The sequence below is a fragment of the Nycticebus coucang genome, chromosome 8 (assembly GCF_027406575.1).
Source record: "Nycticebus coucang isolate mNycCou1 chromosome 8, mNycCou1.pri, whole genome shotgun sequence".
Lineage (NCBI taxonomy): Eukaryota > Metazoa > Chordata > Mammalia > Primates > Lorisidae > Nycticebus > Nycticebus coucang.
This window is the reverse complement of record NC_069787.1, coordinates 125,230,950-125,255,037: the sequence shown is the minus strand read 5'-3', so window position 1 is coordinate 125,255,037 and position 24,088 is coordinate 125,230,950. Positions and strand designations below refer to the sequence as shown.

At 47.7% G+C, this 24,088-nt stretch overlaps 1 protein-coding gene across 1 annotated transcript in view; it reads left to right on the top strand.

Moving 5' to 3' along the window:
* The window catches only part of RARRES1 (retinoic acid receptor responder 1), a 34,441-nt gene that overhangs the window by 5,659 nt on the left and 4,694 nt on the right, over positions 1-24,088 (top strand). Inside the window, exons 2-4 of the mRNA XM_053599152.1 lie at positions 6,690-6,752; positions 9,429-9,612; positions 18,342-18,478. Coding sequence (XP_053455127.1) covers positions 6,690-6,752; positions 9,429-9,612; positions 18,342-18,478 — 384 coding nt within the window. The remainder of the gene's footprint in view (positions 1-6,689; positions 6,753-9,428; positions 9,613-18,341; positions 18,479-24,088) is intronic.

Genomic DNA, 24,088 nt, shown 5'->3' with positions numbered 1-24,088 from the left:
TCCTTCTGGAGGCTCTACAGCTCAATCCGTGGCCTTGTCTTTTTCAGCTTCTACAGGCTACCTGTATAAGCCTTCTGGTTACGACACTAATGTCTCTATGTAAGGACCCTGAGTGACACTGAACTCACCAGGATTCTCCATGTAAACACTGGGAGGTGGCCCTCTGTGGGAGAGGTGTTACTCCTCCTTCCACCCCCAGCTCTGAGTGCTGCTGTGAGCGCCTAACACCTACTGTGCTGCCAGGCACCTGCCAGCACTCAGGGAACATCCACTCCTGCTCCCACCTCTTGTCTCACTGGTCTCTGCAGCCTCAGTGATCTCACCTCTGAACCTGCCTGCCTCCATTCCTCTTCTCAGCATAGGTCCTGGCTCTTGAGCAGCCAACTGTATTTCCACTGTGCACATGTGTCTGCCTCTCCCAAGTTAGATGGGAAGGTTCTGCGGGGTGCCAGCTGTCACGCCTCTATGCAGCCACTGCACTAGCTTAGGGCCTGCTGAGACAAACATTAAATGCTTGTTCAATGAAATGAAGGTAGCTGGAAGGGTGCTGGTACCACTGGGGCGCTGGCACACAGGGCCCCTCGTCCCCATGTCCTTCTCACAACCAGCCTTTTCTATTACCCCATCCGAGCCCCACAGGGCACCAGAAAGGACAACTTCCTCTGGCCATTTCCATTCTGACTTCCTCTGGGTTGGGAATTAGTACCCAGAGCTGGCTGAGCAGGATTACACACCGTATCTCACCTCTTTCTCTCCACTGCTACTTAGCCTGACGAAGTAAAGTCTCCCTGGCTGGGGCCTGATCTGAGCACAACTGCCTTTCATTCCATAAACTGTGTGCACTTTATCAGGCCCGGCCTGAGAGAAGCAAAATGCAAGGTTGCCTCCAGGACATAATGTAATATACTGATGCTCTCTGTCCACAACATGAGAACGGCACAGCAGTTTTTATTCAAGAATGACTTGTTTATTTGTCTCCCACTAAGCCTGACTCATAAAAGTAACCTTATAAAATGAAATTCACTTTGACTGGAATAGCATGACATTTGGGTTTACTTACCAAACACGAAGGCTGGAGGGGACATTTAGAAGCTGAGTCCGCAGGCCCAGAAAGTCACAGCATGCGTGGGAGGGGAGATTAGAATCACGGGGAAGCTCTGGAGGAAGGAGACTTGTCCTCCCACCCACCCCTCAGCCTGAAACATGAAGCCGAAAGTTGTCACAACCTGAGGCAACAGGAAGGGACCAGTGCTTAGCAACCAGCCACAGTGACAGAGAGGGGGAAACATGGCGTTCTCCCCAAGTGCAGGGTCCCTGTCGGCAGATTAGCTTCTCCACTTACATCCTGGGCACCTCTTCCTTGGGACAGCCACAGCTAGATTCTTGAGGACACCATCGTGGCTCTTTGATTTGAGTTTAAAGAGGGTGTTAGGCTTTTTTAATGTGCTCTTAGAATAAATACCTATTCTCTCTCCCCAAGTTCCTCAGGTTTATTTCTAATACACTTTCAGTGACTTCACCTAACCTTTCCAATATTAGAAAATATTTAAATACTTCAATATTTCAAATTCACTTTGCCAAATGTTTTTTTAAATGATAAAAATTGGGTAGTGCCTAACACAAAGATAGTACAGACATGTAGCAGAAGAAAGATCTTTGCTCCACCAACATGAAACACAGCTTAATGTTTTATGGTGAGGGGCCTTTGCTGACTTTGCAAAGTTGCTGTTAGAGCCACACTTTTAACTTCTTGATGTGTGTGTGAGCATGATAAAGCCAAGCCATGATCCATGGAACAGAAAGCAAGGAGTGACTTTGCTTTAAAAATTATTTTAGTCCAGACTGCCTTCTCCAAATGTTCCTTCTTGGAAAATGGTGCTTGCTATAGGAGGCCATGGAGTCTGTCAGTTGCACCTTCTAAAGCAGAGGATAGACCAGCCACCCGGGCTTTCTAAGGCTTCATAACCTAGTTTGCCAAAGAGTTGGCCACACTTTGGGATAACACTCCTCTGTTTCCTTCAGTCCTGATGACACACCCAATCCTTTAGAGAGAGTTGTGGGCTTGTCATCAATCTCCGGTTTAGAGGCTCTGCTGTATTCCAGTGACTGCCACCTGAGCCTCTTATCACTTTCCACCCCTCCCTCAGAATGTCACTGGTTCCATGAGGCAGCTAAAGAGACATTCTCAAAGTGTGGTCCCTGCCACCTGAGCCTCTTATCACTTTCCACCCCTCCCTCAGAATGTCACTGGTTCCATGAGGCAGCTAAAGAGACATTCTCAAAGTGTGGTCCCTGGACCATAGGATCAGCATCACTGGGAACTTGGTAAAATGCAAATTCACGAGCCCCACCCCAGACCTCCTGAATCCGATCTCTGGTGTGGCCCCAGCTGCATCTTAGCAAGCCCTCTGGGGGATTCTGTGGCACCTTCGGGTGGGAGACTCACTGTTCTCACAAATTCTGTATAAGAGACCTCTGATATGGCCCCATCCACCACCATAACCCCAACGTATCCTGACAATTCTTTGCTAACCTCCCCAAGCTGGGCTGTTCACCTCCAGGCCCTGACCCACATCCTGCCTCTCACCTTTTCATGGCGTGTCTCAGTCATAGCCCTCCCGGGGAGCTCCCCACCTGCACCGAGTCACACTTCCATCTAAGCCTGGCCTGCAAGGGTGGACACCAGGGCTCCTTCTACAGGTGGGTCCTACCCAGCTGCAGCTGACTGCCAGCCTACTAGTCTACCACGGTGTCTAACTGCCCTTTTAATTTGCAGTTCTCTAATTACTAATAAGTCTGAGCAAAGCTTTGCTAGCATACTTAATACATGCACATGTACTGGGCCTGGCCCAGCTGGGTGTCTGCTGTGATTCTCCACATGCAGGCATCTTTTAAATGATACTTGATGTTTGAGATGTTGGTTAATAGAAAATGCTGTATTCTTGTGATAGGGCTTAGCTGTGTCCACTATTCACTTCTTGCTGTTTCCGCTGTCCCCAGCCAGCTCAGGCCCTGCCTCCTCAACCAGGCTCCTGCCCTCTCTGTGTTCCCTCTAGACACCGCCTCACTCCAGCATCAGTTCTGCACAGTTGAGCTACAGGGATCATTTCAGTCCCTCTTTCTAGCCCATGGCTTTCCACTCTCCCCAGGATCAAACCCTCACTAGAGCCTGCAGTGAGGCCTTCCCTAGGCCAGCCTCTTCCTGCTGCATCTCCAGAGTTCGGCTCACATGTCGCGTCCCAGATCCCTAGACTAGATCAATTCTCTGGTTGTCCTTTCACTGCTCTTAAGTCTGCCGTAATCACACCATCAGTTCTACAACACTCTTCTCTCTGGCCAGACCACCCCGAGGGCAGAGATTCCCACTATTTTGCTCCTGTTTTGTGGGCTGAGCGCAGTGCTTTGAATATGGTAGATGCTCCATCAATTCTGGAGTGGATCTTATTAACAACAAAGACCTCTTTAGCACAGAATATTTTAAATCAAGGACAGCCAAAATTCATCATCATCCTAAAACCTCAGAGCTCAAGCCTCTGTGTCTCGCACCAACGCCACGCTGGGCCCTGTGGCTGTCCTGTCTTATCTCCCAGAACCAGCAGAGCAGCATTGGAGGAACTCGTGACTCACAGGAAGAAGGGAGAGGCCTTTATGGGAGATAAAAGGACTGTCCTGATGCACAGTATAGTACAACCAAAAATATAAAGATCTTATTTTGGATGGAATGTTGATAGTTTAAAAAGTACCTAGTGGAAACAAAATAAGGAAATCTAATCAGCAGAGGCAATAACTCTTCAAGACCGGCTCCGCACCGACTCAGTTCAGTCTTTATCAATTGGATTCTGTTTCTCTCTTCCTGCGACGAATGCCTCACTTTGCCTTCATGTGTTTCAAAAAGAGTATGGAATCAAATAATATTTTAAGTCCTCTATTTAAAACATGCACAATTATATCCCAAGTAAGGAGGACTTCTATAAGAACGCCCCACTTTAATACTGATGTGAAGACTGATGTTCCTCAGATTCTTCCCAGCCTACACACCTTCCCTGGGGGCTTCCATCAAATGGCTTCAACCTCCACCTCTACTGAACCTCCTTACATAACACTCAGCATCCTCCAGGGCATCTCCAGTACCCCGTCTAACTCAGCTTCCTCCTCTGTCTCATGAATGGTCTCACCCCACCACCTCCCAGCTAGGAAGCCAGGGCACTGCCGACTCCTGTGTACGAGGCTGCACCGGGAGGCCCCTCAGGAGCACGTAGGGCAGCGCCTGGGGCCTGCAGTGCACAGGCAGGTGGGGGGGCCCTAGGCTGCTGCAGGGAGCCCTTTAAGGCTTGGAAACCCGCTGACCAGTAGAAGGGTTATCTTCTGGGAGCATAAACTGTTTGTGGGTGTGGCTGGGAGTGTCAAAGGCAGCAAGCCGCCGCCACAGTTCTGTGTCCCCAACATGGGCAGGTGGTGAAGACTCTGAACTTCAGGAGCCTTCGGGAGACCAGCAGCCATGGCAGCCTCATCCAGCCACCGTTGAGCCTGTCTCTTTCATATGTGCATCCATCATGGATTATTCAACCTTCATAGGAGTCTGTGCTATCATCTTCCCTGTCCTTGAACTTGGCCCAGACTCTGGTTTTCAGCACAGTTCTTCCTATCCACCTATGCCCACCTACCTCGGTCCCAGCCTCACTATGCCCCTGCAAGTCAGCACGAGGCCCTGTTCTCACACTCTGCCTGGCTGGCCAGCCCCACCCCTCAGTGTAGAACAGCGTCGCAGTTCTACACAACCCCCCGAAATAAGCACTGTGAACATAGCAGTGCTCAACCTCGCTGCCCCGTGGCACAGAGACTCCTTCCCCACTAGAAGGAGCTTTCTGGAAAGGCTGGACCTTTGCGTCTCTCCACTGCCTGGCATAGTAGGCAGTGACAAAAGTGACTGAGTGAACAGACAGCCTGTGTGTGCATGTTTTTTTCTTTTCTATTTCAGGTTAATGTGAGGTTACAAGCGACTAGGTTACAATGTTTGCATTTGTAAGAGTCCCTCTTATAATTGTGTCCTGCACCCAGGAGGTGAGCCGTATACCCGTACATTGTGCCCAGGAAGTGGGAGCTCACCAATCTCCATCCCTCCTCCTCACTTCCCTCCCCTAACGTGAAGTGAATTGGGTTTTTCTCCCCTTACGTGGATGTGTATTAGATTGTCTACCGCCTTCTTATCAGGACTGAGTACACTTGATTCTTGCTTTTCCATTTTGGTGATACTTTACTAAGAATGTGTTTCAACTCCATCCAGGTTAATACAAAAGATGTAAAGTCAACACCTTTTTAGTGGCTAAATAGTATTCCATGGTGTACCTATACCACAGCTTATTAATCCATTCATAGGTTGATGGGCATTTAGCTTGTTTCTGCATCTTGGTGACTGTAAATTGACCTGCGGTAACATTTGTAAAGTGAAATCATACTGCTGGAAGGTTGGGGACGAGCCTGAGCAAACTGGTCTGCACACAGTGCCCTCGGCACCCCCTGCCCTCCCAGCAGGGTCTGCACAGCGCAGGGCTGTCTGCTCTCCGCCTGAGAAACCACAAGGATTCCGTCCCTCCCTTCTCCAGCTTCCCAGCAATTTTAAAGATTCTGTAACAGGAATGGATGATGCCTCGTCTACTTAAACCAACCCTGTTATTTGAACCAAATTTTCAGTGTTCCTGGGCTCAGATTCAAAGAAAATTGATGTTTTCAAAGTCTAACTATATTGAAACCTTTGAAGTTATTTTAGCTCCATACAACAGAAAGTTCCCTTTCTTCCCTAGGAAATATTGCTTTTACTAAATAATCATTTTCCCATCTTTAAAAAAATGATAGGAAATTCTTCTTAAAGAGTTTAACTTGCTTCAGTGATACGGCGATGTATGCAATAAAAATAGGCATTGTCATCAATTCAATAGGTTTACAAAACGAAACCTGCATTTAAGAAGTTTAGAAGCATGCCTGTCCATGAAAGCTGCAAAGGAAAGAAACACTAGGACTGCTTCCATGTTGAAAGTTCCTCTGTCTCAGACTGAAGCCCCCCCACCACACCTGCACTTGGGGTCCCCTCGGCCTGTAGGGTGCGGCCCTGGCCAGATCTGGGCCTGGCTGCTTCCTCCCCATCCGTTAGATCTCAGCGTAGACAGCGTCTCCTCCTGGGTGCCACACCCGGCCACTGCTCTCTCGTTACTCATCACCCTTCCGAGCCCAGCCACTCCCATCCCAGAAAGCACGGTATTTATTACGTGTTACAGTGTTGATTACTTGTTGCCCGTGTCCCTCCTTTGGCCATGGGTTGGCCACGATGGTGAGCCTGCCCTGTCTGGCTTGCTGACATAGCCCAGCACTCAGGTGTGGAGAAGGTGCAGAAGAGCTGGGGATGAAGGAATTCAGGCCAGCACCCCACATGCCTGGCCCTTTCTCCTTCATCAGCTCTTACAAAGGGGTTTCTAGCTGGAATGCAATCTCCCTCTGTGAGTAGGTGTCAAATTAGCAAGTAGGATGGTATGATCAGACCACATCTTCTCCTTCTAAATAAATAAATCACCAATTTTATTCAGGTATAAATGCAAGCACTACCATTTGCATGGCATATTCTCCCACGAGTGTGATTCTTGGATACTACGTTAATGGTACATCCACTATGCTGAGATTCAGTTTCTCTGTTTCAGGTTAATCCAAAAGAGGGATGTAAAGTTGACCTGGTGTTTAGCACAGAGCGCTATAAGGCAGAGGTAAGCATCCCATTAGCAACTCCTATGAGTATGGTTTTAAAAACAAAGTGAGAATCTTAACATATAGTGACCTGGAGGTTTGGTTTGGTTTTGTTTCCTTGCCTTGTTTTCTAATTGTCCTCAAGAATTGAAGATCAGAACTAGGGAGGAGATTTAAGTAGTTCACCCTTTTGGACTTATGCAGGGCTGCACAGAAACCATCATCCCGACTGTCACCTCCCCTGGGAGAGAATTTCACAGCTCCCTGTGGCATCCCTCCTAGCACCTTGGAGTCCTTCCAGTGACTCACTTTCACATGCCAGCCTATTCCTTTTCCTGTCAGCTGGTGACATTTCTGGCTGTCAGGCCAGCATAGCATGAAACTGACTCCGTGAGCTTCCAGACAGAAAGGCATTCTGCAGAGCAGAGTGCGCCCAGTGAGTGCCACAGGTGTCCTCAGCCTCACTGCATTTCTGACCAGGCCACCCATGTCTCGCCAAGTTTCACTTTCCCTGTTTTCAGAGGAGAATAAAGAGAAAACTAAATACAGAAATTAGAGCCAGATGATATGCTGGGCCAGCAGAGCATGGGCAGTAAGGAAACCGACTCTGGTTCTCTGTGCCGTGCTAAGAAGCAGCCTGAGACAGGCAGACAGTGTCCAGGATTAAAGGGTCTCAGGGCCCCGAGCCTCAAAGGTGGACACAGGTCCTCCCCAGTCCCATGCTTACCAGTACTAAGGAATGTGTTCTAGCATGACAACAATATACCCTTTGTATATTAAGCTAAGAATTAAAATTTTCTTAAAATGTAAGAAAGGTGCCTTTGATTTCTAGTGTTGCCAACTGTAAGTGTTTGATTAGAGCTAAAGAGAAAAACAATTACTAGATTATTGGGACCAACAATATGCTTCTCTGGATTTGATCCTGTGGCTACAGTAAGAGCACAGCTAGCTAATTGAAACGTTCCATTTCAGAAGGTGAAGGAGAGTTATTTTATCTTTAGGCAACCACTCTGATTCCACCATGGAGCTGTTTGGGGGAGAAAAAAAGAAAGGAAAACAAAAGAGGAAAATACAAGGTTCTTTCTTCTCTTCCTGGAAGTGGCTTCGACATCAAATGGGACTGTAGAAGCCACCTTCTGCCTTTTGATATGCATCTTTCGGGTGCTCCCTTCGCCTTTTTTATTTATTGATTGATTGATTGAGACACAGTCTCAACTCTGTCATCCAGCTGAGAGTACAGAGGTGTCAGAATAGCCTCAAACTCCTGGGCGCAAGTGATACTCCCAAGTCAGCCTCCCAAGTAGCTGGGACTATAGGTGCATACCACAATAATCTTTTTTGTTGTTGTTGTTGTTGCCTAGGCTGGTCTTAAACCCCTGGCCTAAGGGGTTCCTCTTGCCTCAGCCTCCCCAAGTACTAGGATTACAGGTGTGCCACTACACCCAGCCCTTTCACTTTTTTCCTATGTTTTATCAATAATTAGCATTTCTAATAAATTTGCAATTCGTACTACCTCTCACTCAAAGCTAGCACTTACAGGAGGAAAAGTTGCCCACTGGAAAGCACTTTTCAGGTTTTTTTAGTTCTAGAAGTAGTCTTTATTAAACGGATCTGATTTCGATTACAATTTGTTTCTCTGTGGGTCTTTTCTAAGTTTGCTTTTGGTGATTGCTTTAGCTGGGACTTCACCTAGTTTAAACCACCACAAAAGTACAAAGAAGGCTATTGTCTCAACTGGTCAGTCAACCACTCTGCAACAGGGCTTTTAACTCAGGACCCATGGATGGGTTTGGATGGGGCCAGGACTAGTGGCTCATGAACTTCCTCAAATTCTTAGGCCCAGGGTTGAAGGTATGAGCATCTGTGCATTTTTCTGGGCCTAAGTTCCCTAGCTTTTATTGTCAGGTTAAGGACCTAGAAGCTCACAGAAATCCTAGAAATGAATCATGCTCATACACCTAAGATCTACATGAAGCACCAGATGTCTCTGGATTGGAAAGTAAATGAGGATGACCCCAGAATACTCAGTAAATCTACATTTAGTTACGAATGCAGATAAATACAACTTAGGTAGTTGAATTAGTCCCATCTGGATCAGATCTCAGAATGGAGAGATGGAGTTAGTACAGAGCCTGGGCTTTGGTATCAGACAGAGGTGAGCTCAAGTCATGGCTTACCATTTACTAGCTGTGAGATATGCAGTGGGTTCTTCTTTCAATTTCAGTATCTCTAAAATTGAAACAAGAAGATCTAATTCACAAGGCAGTGAAGACACTGTTATTTTTATTAATAGGAGCGAGCGTCATCTGTCGGTTCAAGTTGGTACCTGAAGGCAGCTAAGCATTGTGTTGGTCCACAGTAGAGAAGGAAGTGTCCACTATCTTAGAGGGTTGAGCCAAGAAGTGCTCAACAGATATGGGTGATGTTCCTTTGGAATAGGCCCAGCATCATTTCATAAGGACACAGTCAGAAAGAAAGAGTGTAAAATGACTGCAAAAAGTGAAGCATCATTGTACTTAACTGTGAGTGCAAAAAATCACTCTCCTAAAGCAGAAACCACTACCTCTGCTAATACCAGGGCATGTGAACAAAGCGTTCTTCTCCATCTTGGTGGTGGTTGTTTACCTTGGGGCGAGGAAGGGGTGATAAGAAACCTTCCCATATAATCCTGTTTCATTCCAAAATCTTTACTTTAGGGAGGCGAGGAAGGTTTGGGGAAATGTTCTGCTCGAGTATTTTTCAAGAATCAGAAACCCAGACCAGCCATTAACGTAACTTGTACACGGCTCCTTGAGAAAAAGAAACAAGAGCAAGAGGATTACCTGCTTTACAAGCAAATGAAGCAACTTACAGCCCCCTTGGATGGAGTCAGCATTCCTGGTATGAATCAGTATCTGGAATTTCTATATTAGGGAATGTATGTAATTACCAACTCTGAAAACGAACAATTATTTAAACTTTTATCCCTAAATTGGCACTTCAATTCAACTGTAGGCTGTGGTATGCAAACAAAACTCAGAGGTATCATTTTCTTGTTCTTCATTTCTAGTACAATATATTAATGCCACCAAAAGCTGTCTGCACCCTTTAACATCCCCATCTTACCCTAGAATGAGGAGCAGAGTAAGAGCTTAGCCTCCAAGTCAGAGGTCAAGAGGTTTTCATGATAAGAGGGCTGGCTCCCTAGCGGCCTCAGGCCCCTCTGGGGTACTGCAGGGGGGTCATGCTGGTCTCATTCCAGGTCAGCAGCTAATGGGCAGTGGTGCCATCTCTAGGAGCTAGCCCTGCCCTCTGAAGTGACTTAGCTGAACTGCAGCAGGGCACATCTGCTCTGGCTCTCATCAGAGTGTGTGGGCAGCAGCTAAGACTCAGAACATTTACTGGAAAATCCAATTTTCAAAGCCACAAGAGTTATCTCTGGACTTGCACTGGGTATTAGCCGTGACATCTGACCACCATGGCGCTGCTCACTACACACTCCACCTCGGATCACTCATCCACCCAGATACATGGCGATCCCATCAGCCCCAAAGGACAGGACCCGTGGACTCGGATCCCAGTGTCTCTGCCCTCCCTCAGGTTATCCAGACTGAGTGTTCTTAAAAACCTGGAAATGGAATCCATTCCTTGTCTTTCTTAAATTCTGAGCCTTGGATGATTCTCATGTAATAGACAACTAGAATCAAATCCTGTGGCAAAGAATTATGAAGGGCAATTTAGAATCTTGCGTGGCAGAGGATTTGTTTATTCCTAGTACTGCTAGAAGTAAATGAGCTAATGACTAATCCTCAGAAATCTACAGTACTTAGAGATTTTTTCTGTTAAGACTTGGCTTATCTCTATTCTCCTTAAAACACAAATTTTAAAAATCATATAGGATCTTTTTTTTAAATATTTGCAACAGGATCACTAGGTTTTGGATTCTTTCAAATGGTGCAGCTTAACTGGACCATGTTCACTTAGTAAGTCCTGTATTCCTGTAACGGTCATTCTGTCTCAGTCTGACTTAATGTAGCTACTACAAAACTTCCCCCACATAACCTTTTTAATAGAAACAAATTTTTCATCAAAAAACTTACAAGTTTTGCTGTCACAGTAAATTCAAAAGAAACATTTAATGGGGCTATGTATTGCCTGTCCATAAATGGTACTTAAAACTGAAAAGATTTGGTTTTAAACAAAGCAAATTTTAGCCAGTTCACATCTCAGCCGATTCTGTTCAGTATTTTATCAATCCAAGGACCCTGTAGGGTGCCTGGTCAGCGAAAAGATCTAATCCATTTCAAAACATCCTTGCTTCCCATTGTTTGTCCTCCCTCCGAAAAAGTTGTCTGGTTTTTATTATGAGTAAAAATTTCACTTCTTCTAATGAATTCATAAGCTTGCTATAGACAAACTCCAGCCAACAGCGCATGGTGGAAAAGACTGAGGGCCTGTGGGCCTAGTCAGCTCACGTCCCCTCTGCCCAAGTAATACCATGGCGGTGTGGCAAGCACATGTCCCTTCAGACGTCCTCACTCTTCAGTGTTTAGCGTAACTCAGTTATTGTCTGGGGTAAAGGGCTCTGATCCCACAAATCTACACCCACAGAAGCACTGGGAGATGGAATGCATGACAATGAGTTGGACAAAGGAAGTTTTCAGTCAACGGACAGAGGCAGGATGAGAAACCTCTTAAAGTATAACAAGAAACGCTGGGTGCAGGGGCTCACATCTGTAATCCTAGCACCTGGGAGGCTGAGGCAAGTGGATAGCTGGAGCTCACGAGTTCAAGACCAGCCTGAGCAAAAGCAAGACCCCATCTTTACTGCAATAGAAAAACTGAGGCAAGAGTATCATTGGAGGTTGCTGTGAGCTATGACACCATGACACTCTACCCAGGGCGACAGCTTGAGACTCTGCCTCAAGAAAAAAAAAGTATAACAAGAAACATGTTTCTATCAAGATGTTGAATAATGTTCATCCTTGCATAATGTTCTGAAATCCTTATGGTTCCACTGCTCATACTAGGGAGGAACAACAAACTCACTCATGCATACTGACACTGCCCAAGAGTGGACATCTGAGTCATGGCCCTCTGTGGACTACTTAACGTCTGCTGGCAGAAAAACAGCATTACCAGGTGAAGGCAAAGACCTACAAAAGACCAATGCAGAGGCTAAAATTGCTCAGTTCTACACTTGAAGGCACTTGGATATTAATTAACAGGAAAGCATTATGAAACAACAACAACAACAAACCCCCACTTAGATGAACCATGCAACCATGAATGATGACAGTGCAGGAAAACAAACACCTTTTTGGTTTATTCTCAACAGGTTGTTTCTTCTAAAAAATATTCCTCTACTGCTGGGCCCTAAGTTTGCTCATTATTCATTTCTAAGTCTCTTATTATGCTCCACGAGCGTTAAAGCTTGTCTACTTCTTCACGGCCCAGAGCATGGCCTGGCAGCACACACCTTGAGGGAGAGTCTTGATCCTGTTTTGCTGAGATAGAGACAGTAGATTCTGCAATTTCTTTCCACATCAAGAAGTTTCTAATCTTCCCAACCCTCTCCTTTCTTCTAAGACTCCTTTTCATTTACACGTAGTGCCCTTGATTCTAGCTTCTCTGGCTTCTTCTATGACATTCTTCAATGTCCTTCCTACTTTTGAAAGCCTCTGTCAACCAGTTCCTTCCGTTGTCCCTGAGGATGGTCAAGGTCAGAGCTCTGCTGATCAAGTCCTAGAACCATCATCCCATGTTCTCTTCTGTTCTTCAAATAGAATTCTATACACACTGCCTCATCCTCAGCCTCTTCCTGTGTGACTTCTACTCTCTGTTCATAATTAGAACTGCTGTACCCTGGGTCACCGGGGACCACCCAGATCACCCAGCCCATAGTCTTATGTGTCAATCTTGTCACACTTTACATCAGGGCTTTCTTGACACTGCATTTAATACAGTTAATACCAAACTTAACTTATTTTCACCTCAAAGGCCTACACATTCTGGGCTTCATTTACTTCATAGTACATGTATTACTATTCTAAAGCTGGTCAGAGACCATGGTTGTTAACTCATCCCCTAACATTTAATAACTTGCCGTTTCCTATCAAGCCTATGTCCTGAGTCCTGGGTGGACCCATCTGGTCTTCTCTGAACCCAGTGCCCCTCCCTCCATGCTGGTCCTCCTTCTCCCTGAGACCACTGAACAGTCCCCCACCCAGTCCCTCAGGTCTCAGTCTCCCCCTCTGTCTGTCCAGCACCAGCAGTGAGAGTCATCTGCTCACACTTACTGCTGAATCGACCTCCATGCCCACCCTGCACCGCACACAGGCCGGGCATGGTCTGGTGCAGATATGTTAATAGTTTATAGCCTATCAGGACCGGCCCCTGAGCCTGGACCCGCCCAGGGCCTTCCTATCTTCGTGAGCTCACTCTCTTCCTGTGCCCCCACTCCCACCCCCACAGACGTGGCAGGAATTCAGGGCTTAGCAAAAATCTCAGGTCTGTGAACCTTTCCCAAACCTCTCCAGCCCAAAGAAATCCCCCCTCCCCTGTTCTCCCTCAGCTCTCTGATCCTCCCCCTCCCCTGTTCTCCCTCAGCTCTCTGATCCTCCCCCCTCCCCTGTTCTCCCTCAGCTCTCTGATCCTCCCCCCTCCCCTGTTCTCCCTCAGCTCTCTGATCCCCCCCTCCCCTGTTCTCCCTCAGCTCTCTGATCCTCCCCCCTCCCCTGTTCTCCCTCAGCTCTCTGATCCCCCCCTCCCCTGTTCTCCCTCAGCTCTCTGATCCTCCCCCCTCCCCTGTTCTCCCTCAGCTCTCTGATCCTCCCCCTCCCCAGTTCTCCCTCAGCTCTCTGATCCTCCCCCCTCCCCTGTTCTCCCTCAGCTCTCTGATCCTCCCCCCTCCCCTGTTCTCCCTCAGCTCTCTGATCCCCCCCTCCCCTGTTCTCCCTCAGCTCTCTGATCCCCCCCTCCCCTGTTCTCCCTCAGCTCTCTGATCCTCCCCCTCCCCTGTTCTCCCTCAGCTCTCTGATCCTCCCCCCTCCCCTGTTCTCCCTCAGCTCTCTGATCCTCCCCCCTCCCCTGTTCTCCCTCAGCTCTCTGATCCTCCCCCCTCCCCTGTTCTCCCTCAGCTCTCTGATCCCCCCCTCCCCTGTTCTCCCTCAGCTCTCTGATCCCCCCCTCCCCTGTTCTCCCTCAGCTCTCTGATCCTCCCCCTCCCCTGTTCTCCCTCAGCTCTCTGATCCTCCCCCCTCCCCTGTTCTCCCTCAGCTCTCTGATCCTCCCCCCTCCCCTGTTCTCCCTCAGCTCTCTGATCCTCCCCCCTCCCCTGTTCTCCCTCAGCTCTCTGATCCTCACCCCTCCCCTGTTCTCCCTCAGCTCTCTGATCCTCCCCCCTCCCCTGTTCTCCCTCAGCTCTCTGATCCCCCCTCCCCTGTTCTCCCTCAGCTCTCTGATCCTCCCCCCTCCCCTGTTCTCCCTCAGCTCTCTGATCCTCCCCCTCCCCTGTTCTCCCTCAGCTCTCTGATCCTCCCCCCTCCCCTGTTCTCCCTCAGCTCTCTGATCCTCCCCCCTCCCCTGTTCTCCCTCCGCTCTCTGATCCCCCCCTCCCCTGTTCTCCCTCAGCTCTCTGATCCCCACTCCCCTGTTCTCCCTCAGCTCTCTGATCCTCCCCCCTCCTCTGTTCTCCCTCAGCTCTCTGATCCCCACTCCCCTGTTCTCCCTCAGCTCTCTGATCCTCCCCCCTCCCCTGTTCTCCCTCAGCTCTCTGATCCTCCCCCCTCCCCTGTTCTCCCTCAGCTCTCTGATCCCCCCCTCCCCTGTTCTCCCTCAGCTCTCTGATCCTCCCCCTCCCCTGTTCTCCCTCAGCTCTCTGATCCCCCCCTCCCCTGTTCTCCCTCAGCTCTCTGATCCTCCCCCCTCCCCTGTTCTCCCTCAGCTCTCTGATCCTCCCCCCTCCTCTGTTCTCCCTCAGCTCTCTGATCCCCCCCTCCCCTGTTCTCCCTCAGCTCTCTGATCCTCCCCCCTCCCCTGTTCTCCCTCAGCTCTCTGATCCCCCCCTCCCCTGTTCTCCCTCAGCTCTCTGATCCTCCCCCTCCCCTGTTCTCCCTCAGCTCTCTGATCCTCCCCCCTCCCCTGTTCTCCCTCAGCTCTCTGATCCTCCCCCCTCCCCTGTTCTCCCTCAGCTCTCTGATCCCCCCTCCCCTGTTCTCCCTCAGCTCTCTGATCCCCACTCCCCTGTTCTCCCTCAGCTCTCTGATCCTCCCCCCTCCTCTGTTCTCCCTCAATTCTCTGATCCCCCCCTCCCCTGTTCTCCCTCAGCTCTCTGATCCTCCCCCCTCCCCTGTTCTCCCTCAGCTCTCTGATCCTCCCCCCTCCCCTGTTCTCCCTCAGCTCTCTGATCCCCCCCTCCCCTGTTCTCCCTCAGCTCTCTGATCCTCCCCCCTCCCCTGTTCTCCCTCAGCTCTCTGATCCCCCCCTCCCCTGTTCTCCCTCAGCTCTCTGATCCTCCCCCCTCCCCTGTTCTCCCTCAGCTCTCTGATCCTCCCCCTCCCCTGTTCTCCCTCAGCTCTCTGATCCTCCCCCCTCCCCTGTTCTCCCTCAGCTCTCTGATCCTCCCCCCTCCCCTGTTCTCCCTCAGCTCTCTGATCCCCCCCTCCCCTGTTCTCCCTCAGCTCTCTGATCCTCCCCCCTCCCCTGTTCTCCCTCAGCTCTCTGATCCTCCCCCCTCCCCTGTTCTCCCTCAGCTCTCTGATCCTCCCCCTCCCCTGTTCTCCCTCAGCTCTCTGATCCTCCCCCCTCCCCTGTTCTCCCTCAGCTCTCTGATCCTCCCCCCTCCCCTGTTCTCCCTCAGCTCTCTGATCCCCCCCTCCCCTGTTCTCCCTCAGCTCTCTGATCCCCACTCCCCTGTTCTCCCTCAGCTCTCTGATCCTCCCCCCTCCTCTGTTCTCCCTCAGCTCTCTGATCCCCCCCTCCCCTGTTCTCCCTCAGCTCTCTGATCCTCCCCCCTCCCCTGTTCTCCCTCAGCTCTCTGATCCTCCCCCCTCCCCTGTTCTCCCTCAGCTCTCTGATCCTCCCCCCTCCCCTGTTCTCCCTCAGCTCTCTGATCCCCCCCTCCCCTGTTCTCCCTCAGCTCTCTGATCCTCCCCCCTCCCCTGTTCTCCCTCAGCTCTCTGATCCCCCCCTCCCCTGTTCTCCCTCAGCTCTCTGATCCTCCCCCCTCCCCTGTTCTCCCTCAGCTCTCTGATCCTCCCCCTCCCCTGTTCTCCCTCAGCTCTCTGATCCTCCCCCTCCCCTGTTCTCCCTCAGCTCTCTGATCCTCCCCCCTCCCCTGTTCTCCCTCAGCTCTCTGATCCTCCCCCCTCCCCTGTTCTCCCTCAGCTCTCTGATCCTCCCCCCTCCCCTGTTCTCCCTCAGCTCTCTGATCCTACCCCCTCCCCTGTTCTCCCTCAGCTCTCTGATCCTACCCCCTCCCCTGTTCTCCCTCAGCTCTCTGATCCTACCCCCTCCCCTGTTCTCCCTCAGCTCTCTGATCCTCCCCCCTCCCCTGTTCTCCCTCAGCTCTCTGATCCTCCCCCCTCCCCTGTTCTCCCTCAGCTCTCTGATCCTCCCCCCTCCCCTGTTCTCCCTCAGCTCTCTGATCCTCCCCCCTCCCCTGTTCTCCCTCAGCTCTCTGATCCTCCCCCCTCCCCTGTTCTCCCTCAGCTCTCTGATCCTCCCCCCTCCCCTGTTCTCCCTCAGCTCTCTGATCCTCCCCCCTCCCCTGTTCTCCCTCAGCTCTCTGATCCTCCCCCCTCCCCTGTTCTCCCTCAGCTCTCTGATCCTCCCCCCTCCCGTTCTCCCTCAGCTCTCTGATCCTCCCCCCTCCCCTGTTCTCCCTCAGCTCTCTGATCCTCCCCCCTCCCCTGTTCTCCCTCAGCTCTCTGATCCTCCCCCCTCCCCTGTTCTCCCTCAGCTCTCTGATTCTCCCCTCTTAGCAGTGTCAGCTGCATCTCTGTACTGTCAACATGTGGAGGATGGGGGCCCATCTTTGTATCCCCACAGCACAAGGCAGTGAGTGAATTGAATTGCCTGCTAGAATAACCCAGCCAAGTCAACTTCTACCAATATAAAATCCAACTGAGGCTGAAGATGACTTTACCAAGAAGGATGGGTTACCCAATAAGCTTGTCGGGATTCCTCATGCACTGTGCCATTATTCGGCCTTAATACAGACTATGAACACAGACTTAATACAGCTCTGCAAAATTGTGCAAAATGATGGTCCATGGACAATTGTCCCATAAATTAAAGACTCAGAAAAACTTGAGTTCCTAAAATCACAAAAGATTATCACTAACCATTGAATCCCCACCTCCAGCAGTGTCTGATATTAAATAGGGTTTTTAAAAAATGCTGAATTTAAAAGATTTTAGGTCCAAAAACAATGCCATAGGAAAAATCCAACTGATCACTTCATGTGTAAAAAGCAAGTAATAGAGACGCTGCCAACACATCGACTAGCTTTAAGGCCAATGGTTAGACAAGGGCAGATGAGGAAGCAGAGACCATGGCATTCTTGGACTGGTGAGCCAAACCAAAAGGGAACATGGAGACCACGGACTGATTCTTTCAACATAATTAAAAATACTCTCAACTGACAAGACTTGAGATTAACTTTAAATATCATCGTAACTCTTACTGTCACAGGGAAAAGTAAAAACTTGTATGTGTATTAGCCCACCACCATGGTACTATTAAGGCCTGAGTAGAGAACCCAAGAAGAGTCACAGTCCCTAAAACCTCAGTGCTGAAAAGTAATTAATATTGGCACCTGCAGAAACAAGCTGATATTGAGACCCCAAATTAAAATGTATTGGAGTCTCAAAAGGGAGGAATGAGAGAGGATCCCCGAGAAGGGTGAGGTCTAGAAGAACAGGTCTGCTCAAGGAGACCACAAGGATACACCTGCAGGGGCCTCTCTACGGTGACTCAGCTCTTGGGAATTTGTCAACTTCCTGAAACTTGGAAATTTCCAAGTTCTATGAAATCCTGTAGTTCTGTGGGGACGGGAATAGCATCTCCCACTTGATTCAAACTGGCCAATGAGAAGGGTACCTGTGAGGTGGAACTTTTTGACTGTCAATAAAAAGGGGAAGACCAAGGCAGTCGGGGAGCGTGGCCATTTGGAATTCTTCTATGCCGTAAGCTCCCGGCTGGTGACTAAAGCCCTTCCTCTTATAAACGTGGTGTTTGGGTGCTCTTCCTCTCCGCTGGGCCTTGTCTTCCTACAGCATTACTGTGCATGTATACAGTGCACCACATACTCAGCACACTGTTTATAACAGATTTCCTCAGAGTGGCAAATTGAATGAAGCATATGCAAGTGCTGTCCAGAAAGTGTCCAGCCACGTGTGTCCCTACTTTTCCTATTATGCATGGCTGGATACTTTCTGGACAGCCCCCCTAAATCCCAGTACTAACCTAGAAATAGACACAAACAGATTACATGTCTGGTTCAAGGCTTTGCTGTAACAGAGAGATATAACTGTGTTCACACCCTACGTCATTATTGAAATTTTGCCTGGAAAAATGCCTTTGACAGCATTTATATTAATGAACGTTCTTTCCTCCCTCCTTCTCAGACAGTCACGGACACATTGACCCCTCTCTGAGGCCCGTCTGGGATCTGGCTTTTCTTGGCAGCTCGTACGTGATGTGGGAAAAGACAACCCAGTCTCTGCACTACTACTTGGCCCAGCTCACTGGCGTGAAGCAGTGGGTAAGGAAAACTGAAAATTCACCTGTGCCACGAGAGACATGGCCCGTGCAGCATTCTTACACTGAATGAATGTGGATTTCCAATTGTATGGCACGAGTTTTAATCACATTTCACTCATTCAGCAAATACCCGAGTGCCTGCAATGGGCTGGGTGTTGTTTTAGTGACTAGGAATATAGCAGTGAACACTTAAATTAATTCTAGTGAGAGAAGAAAAGTGAGTTAATGAACAAGTAAATATAAATCAAATGAATGCCGGTAAGTGCTACAAAAACTACAGTACGGGAAAGAGAATGTAGGGTGCTGAGATCCACTACTTACGCAGTCGGCAGTGAGGCTGATTTGAATAGAGGTAACATTGATGCAGAAGCCAAAGGCAAACGGGGTAAGCCCTGCTGCCATAAGGGAAGAGAATGTCCGGCGGGGAATCAAGGCAGCCATCTGGCCGACGTGTGGGAGAAACAGCAGGGAGGCTAGTGTGCCAGGAGATGAGATTAAAAGGAGGGCAAGAAGGAGGCCTCAGTTCACATGAGGCCCGGGAGGCCATCATGAGGGCCTTATCTTTCTCTGTCTTACCTGCTATAGCAGAGGAGTGACTGATCTGACTTAACAGAGCAGGACCGTTCTTGCTGCTGTGTTAAGAGACAAGGGAGGAGGCAGGAGGATCAGTGAAACGTTGCTATGACCCAGGTGAGGCCTGGTAGTGGCCCGGACCAGAGTGGTAGCAAAGGAGGCAGTGAGAAGTGTCTGGATTCTGACAGACTGATAGATTTGCTCATAGGTTGGCTGTGGATATCACAGAAGAAAAGCTAAGGATGAGTCTTAGGATTTTGGCCTGAGTAACTGGAAGGATAAAGCTTTCTCATGCAGATTACCTGCTATAGCAGAGGAGTGACTGATCTGACTTAACAGAGCAGGACCGTTCTTGCTGCTGTGTTAAGAGACAAGGGAGGAGGCAGGAGGATCAGTGAAACGTTGCTATGACCCAGGTGAGGCCTGGTAGTGGCCCGGACCAGAGTGGTAGCAAAGGAGGCAGTGAGAAGTGTCTGGATTCTGACAGACTGATAGATTTGCTCATAGGTTGGCTGTGGATATCACAGAAGAAAAGCTAAGGATGAGTCTTAGGATTTTGGCCTGAGTAACTGGAAGGATAAAGCTTTCTCATGCAGATTAGAAAGACTATATATAAAAGGAGCAAACTGAGGAAAAATTATCAGGATTTGGGGCATGCTTGTGCTCTGGACATGATAGTCTGAAGTTCAGGAGAGAAGTCTGCGCTAGAGTCATCACTATATAGCTGGCATTAAAAGCCACAAGTCTGGATGAGATCATGGGTCATTAGTGTAGACAAAGAAAGTAAGTTATGTAAGGACTGAATACGGGAACACTTCTAACTTTAGAGGCTGGAGATATGGGAAAAGAAAGTGTTTCAAGGATGCAGGTTGCCTGACAGTATCAAATGCTGCTGGAAATTCAAGTAAGATGAGGACTGAGATTGCCCATTCAGTTTAGCAATTGGAAGAGCTATCCCACGGACACAGCGGGGCAAAAGCCTTTAGGACAGGATGGGAGGAGAGAAAGAGGAAATTCCATCTCCTTCAAGAAATTTAGTTATAAAAGGGAATAAAAGGAAAGGGGATTATAGCTGGAGAGGATGGCTGAGCAAAGGGTTGAAAAAGGGTTTCTTTCAGTTGTATTTTTAAGTTGGAAAAGGAAATAGCCTATTTATGTGTTAATGAGAATCCTGCAGAGGGGCAAAGTAGGAATTGCATGGGAGAGAGGGAAAGTTGTTGGAATTCCTATCTCTGAGTAAGCAAGAGGGATCTGATCAATCCAGAAGGTTTAGGAACGGGGAGAATCCACCTGCAGGGAAAGCAGAGATCAGCGTCCAGAGCAGGTAGGAGGGACGATACCAAGCGGGGAGCTCGGTGGAGCGAGATTCTAACTGCTTCTGTCTTCTCAGTGCCATCAGCTGAGAGAGGATGAGCCAGCAGGTGCCCAGATATGAGCGGGGGGGGGGGGGGAACCATGGGACGATGCAGCCCTCTTGGGCATGAACTGAGAGCTGTTACTCGCTGCTGTGTGGGTGTATGGTAGACAAATGGTTGGATTTAACTAGTGTGGGGCTTCTGTCAGGCAAATGTGATGTAAAGCAGTAAGAGGGGCATTTTCAAAGTAAACAAATCAACTTCTTTGAGAGGCAAGCTGAACCAATCAGAATACCAACTTTAAAAATTCATTTTCTTCATGGAGTCACCCCTGGGTGAATACCAGTGAGTATCTTCCAAGTGCAGGATTTAAGTCAGCACTTTGAATGCCAACAACAAATCCTTGGGTGTGCCTTCAAAGGCCACTTGTAAAACTTTTTTTTTTTTGACTTATAAAAATGAACATATTTCTTTCCCCTTGTAGAATGCTGTTTAATATAAATTATCATCTATTTGATTGTTGCTATGTAACAAGTCAGGATACGGCAGAGTCCTTTTGCTTGACAGAAGCTTATCTCCACCTCTCTTGGTCTCTTATCTACTAAGATGACCGTATCCTCACCAAGATGCTTTTACCTTACTTGAGAAGTCAGGAGGAAGAGGTTTCTTTAAGCAGTGGTTCTCAACCTTCCTAATGCCGTGACCCTTTAATATAGTTCTTCATGTTGTGGTGACCCCAACCATAAAATTATTTTCGTTGCTACTTCTTAACTGTAATTCTGCTACTCTTATGGATCATAATGTAAATATCTGATATGCAGGATGTATTTTCATTGTTACAAAGGGATCGCGACCCATAGGTTGAGAACCTCTGCTTTAAAGTATAGAAAATAGTGTCAGATAATTTTAAACTAATTGTAATGAGTGTGAGAGGAAATTCAAGGGGACTAGAGCAACACAATGAAAAAACAGAAAGAAAAAAGTTAATTTTTTTTTTTATAAAGAAACCTCTGTTGCCCAGGCTGGAGTGTAGTGGCATGATCACAGCTCACTGCAACCTCAAACTCCTAGGGTCAAACCATCTACTTGCCTCAGCCTTCCAAATATTTGGGACTATAGGCCTGTGCCCCCACACCAGGCTAATTTTTATTTACTTATTTATTTTTAGAGATGGAGTCTTGCTATGTTGCCCAGGCTGGTCTCTAATTCCTGGCCTCAGCAGCCCTCCTGCCTTAGCCTCCCGAGTAGCGGGGACTGAAGGTGCCACCCGGTCTGGCAGGACTGTTGCAGTGTCAGTGTTTTCCCTTCTCTTCCAGTTGCACATGACACATTTTTACTACCAGGATATACTAGGGGACAGAAACAGCAGCCATGTCTGTCTCGTTCTCACCAGTCTCTGTCCATTAATATTCCTCAGCCAGCCTGCAAGTTGGAAAGTGGGGACATCCTTGTTATAAATATGCTTTTAGACAGCTAACAAACAAAAGTGCAGAAGAAGAATGGTCACTGAGTAAGCTTTACTTTTTATTTTTTTTACTCTGTGATGTTTGGGTTTTAGATAAATAATAAATGAATACACAGATGATTTGCTTGGTCACCAGGGCAAATCACTTGCTTGTTAGGGCCTGTTACACAAGGACTAACAAAAGTGATCAGAGTCCTTGAAACTAACACAAATCGAAATCACTGGAGCAATTGGGAATTTGGTTTCCAGGTTGCTACACACTTCAGATTCGAGTTTTCTTAAGGAAAAGTATGTAAATATTCATGCAGATTTTGAATTCTGCTGTTCAGTGGTCACTGATGAGTCCCATAATTTTCTAGCAAAAGAAGCAACAAAAGCAACAAGCAATGATTTTTAAAAAGTCACTAAGAGCAGAAATCCTAACACTGCCCTAGGAGACAGGCTGCAGAGCAGTGGGGCTTATAAAGCCAAGACAGCGCCAAGGTAGGAAGTGCCTGGAAGAGCTCTATAGCAAAGATAGCTCAGACAAGTATGGAGATTATATAATTTTTCCATAAATTTTTGAGGGGGGATTACTATTTTTACACTCAGGGCTAAGAGAGCGATGTAATTGTGTAAGGAAATACAAGCTTATAAACCCACAGCCCCAAATGAATAAGCCCTGAGGAAAGAATGGGCAAAGAACTGAAATACACATATAAATTAAGACCCATCTTACTGCACAATCACTGCTTCAGAACTAAAGAATAGATGTCATTCCCAATACCATGAGGACTATGCCAAAGACCGGGGCATATGTTGGCTAGGAGAAAAGAAATGGGTTTTTCCTATACCTCTAGCCTTAGATGTGAATGGAGAAAAGTAAAACTGAGTATTGTTCTAACTCTTGTAAGTCCCAGATTTTGTAAGTGCCCCCAACCCCCTTATCGACAGCACATCATTATCAATCGACTTGTTTTTACCAACTAGAGGTCTCCATCAGCCAAAGGTACAGTAAAGACCCCATCTCATCTACCCTATTATGCTAAGAAATCTGCGTTTGATAGCTTACATTAGTAACATGAACTTGCTCACTCTACAAAAACCACACTGGGTCAGCTAGGGATCATTTTCTTTTGGGGGGGTGTGGAGGAGGTGAGATCATGAACACATAAACAGGAACAAACAAAAACTTCCGGTCTGTCTCCAGGAAGATTAAAATGCTGAGTTACCAGAAAATGTTAACTATAAGTCATCATCAATTTGGACCACAGGGTTTGACAGTTGTGATTTGAATAGAAGCCGAAAAGACTATTTCTGAATAATATTAAAAATAATGACTTCTTGGCAGGGCTTGACTTGGTTGGGGGTGGTCCAATCCTGGAATGTTTTGCCAGATTGGAATGTGCAGCATCCTTTTCTGCAGTTGTTTAATAGCTGTGCTTTTTGGTTGGTTTAAGGGTACTTACTCATAGAGGAGAAAGAATCTATAAAAACAGAAATGTAAGGGGATGTTTCAATAACTTTAATAAGGAAGTTCTTAATCAAATGATAGTGTCCCCACGTGTTATCACGACTTAGATTTTTGTATTAAAAAATGAGTAACACTTTGTGTTTTTAGCAAAAATAGTTTGTAAAATGGAGTTGGTACTGTCCCATCATTTGTTTTAATCTACGTCTCTTTTTTTGCCTCAAATCTGAAGACTGCCATGGTTTCCTTCAGATATACTAGCTTCAAAAACAGAACAAGAAGGCATTGTCCTAAAAAAAAACAAAAACAAAAAACCACTTTAAGTTTAAAAGTAAAACCATAAAACCAAGGTTTTAAATTCTAATTCATGGTCAGGGTTTGAGAAATAGTGCAGATGGCCAGGTGCCGCGGCTCATGCTTGTCATCCTAGCAGTTTGGAAGGCCAAGGTGGAAGCCTGCTTGAGGTCAGGAGTTCCAGAACGTACCTGAGATAATAATCATAAGACAAAGCAGCCAGCCGGTGTGGAACATCTTGGGAACTATTTCCTTCCAATGTAAAGACAGTCACCAAAGGAGGGTCAAACGGCTAACTACACTCCCCAAACCAACCAATGCCAGACTGATCACTGGAACCTTCACTAACTACCTTCTTATGAGATGCTGAGTTTTCTCTCATGAATTCTCTGACTTTGCAGCTTATGCTTCTGGCATTTTCTTGGAACATTCCTGGGTATCCTCTGAGGCAGGAGGGAAACCTACCCAATAATG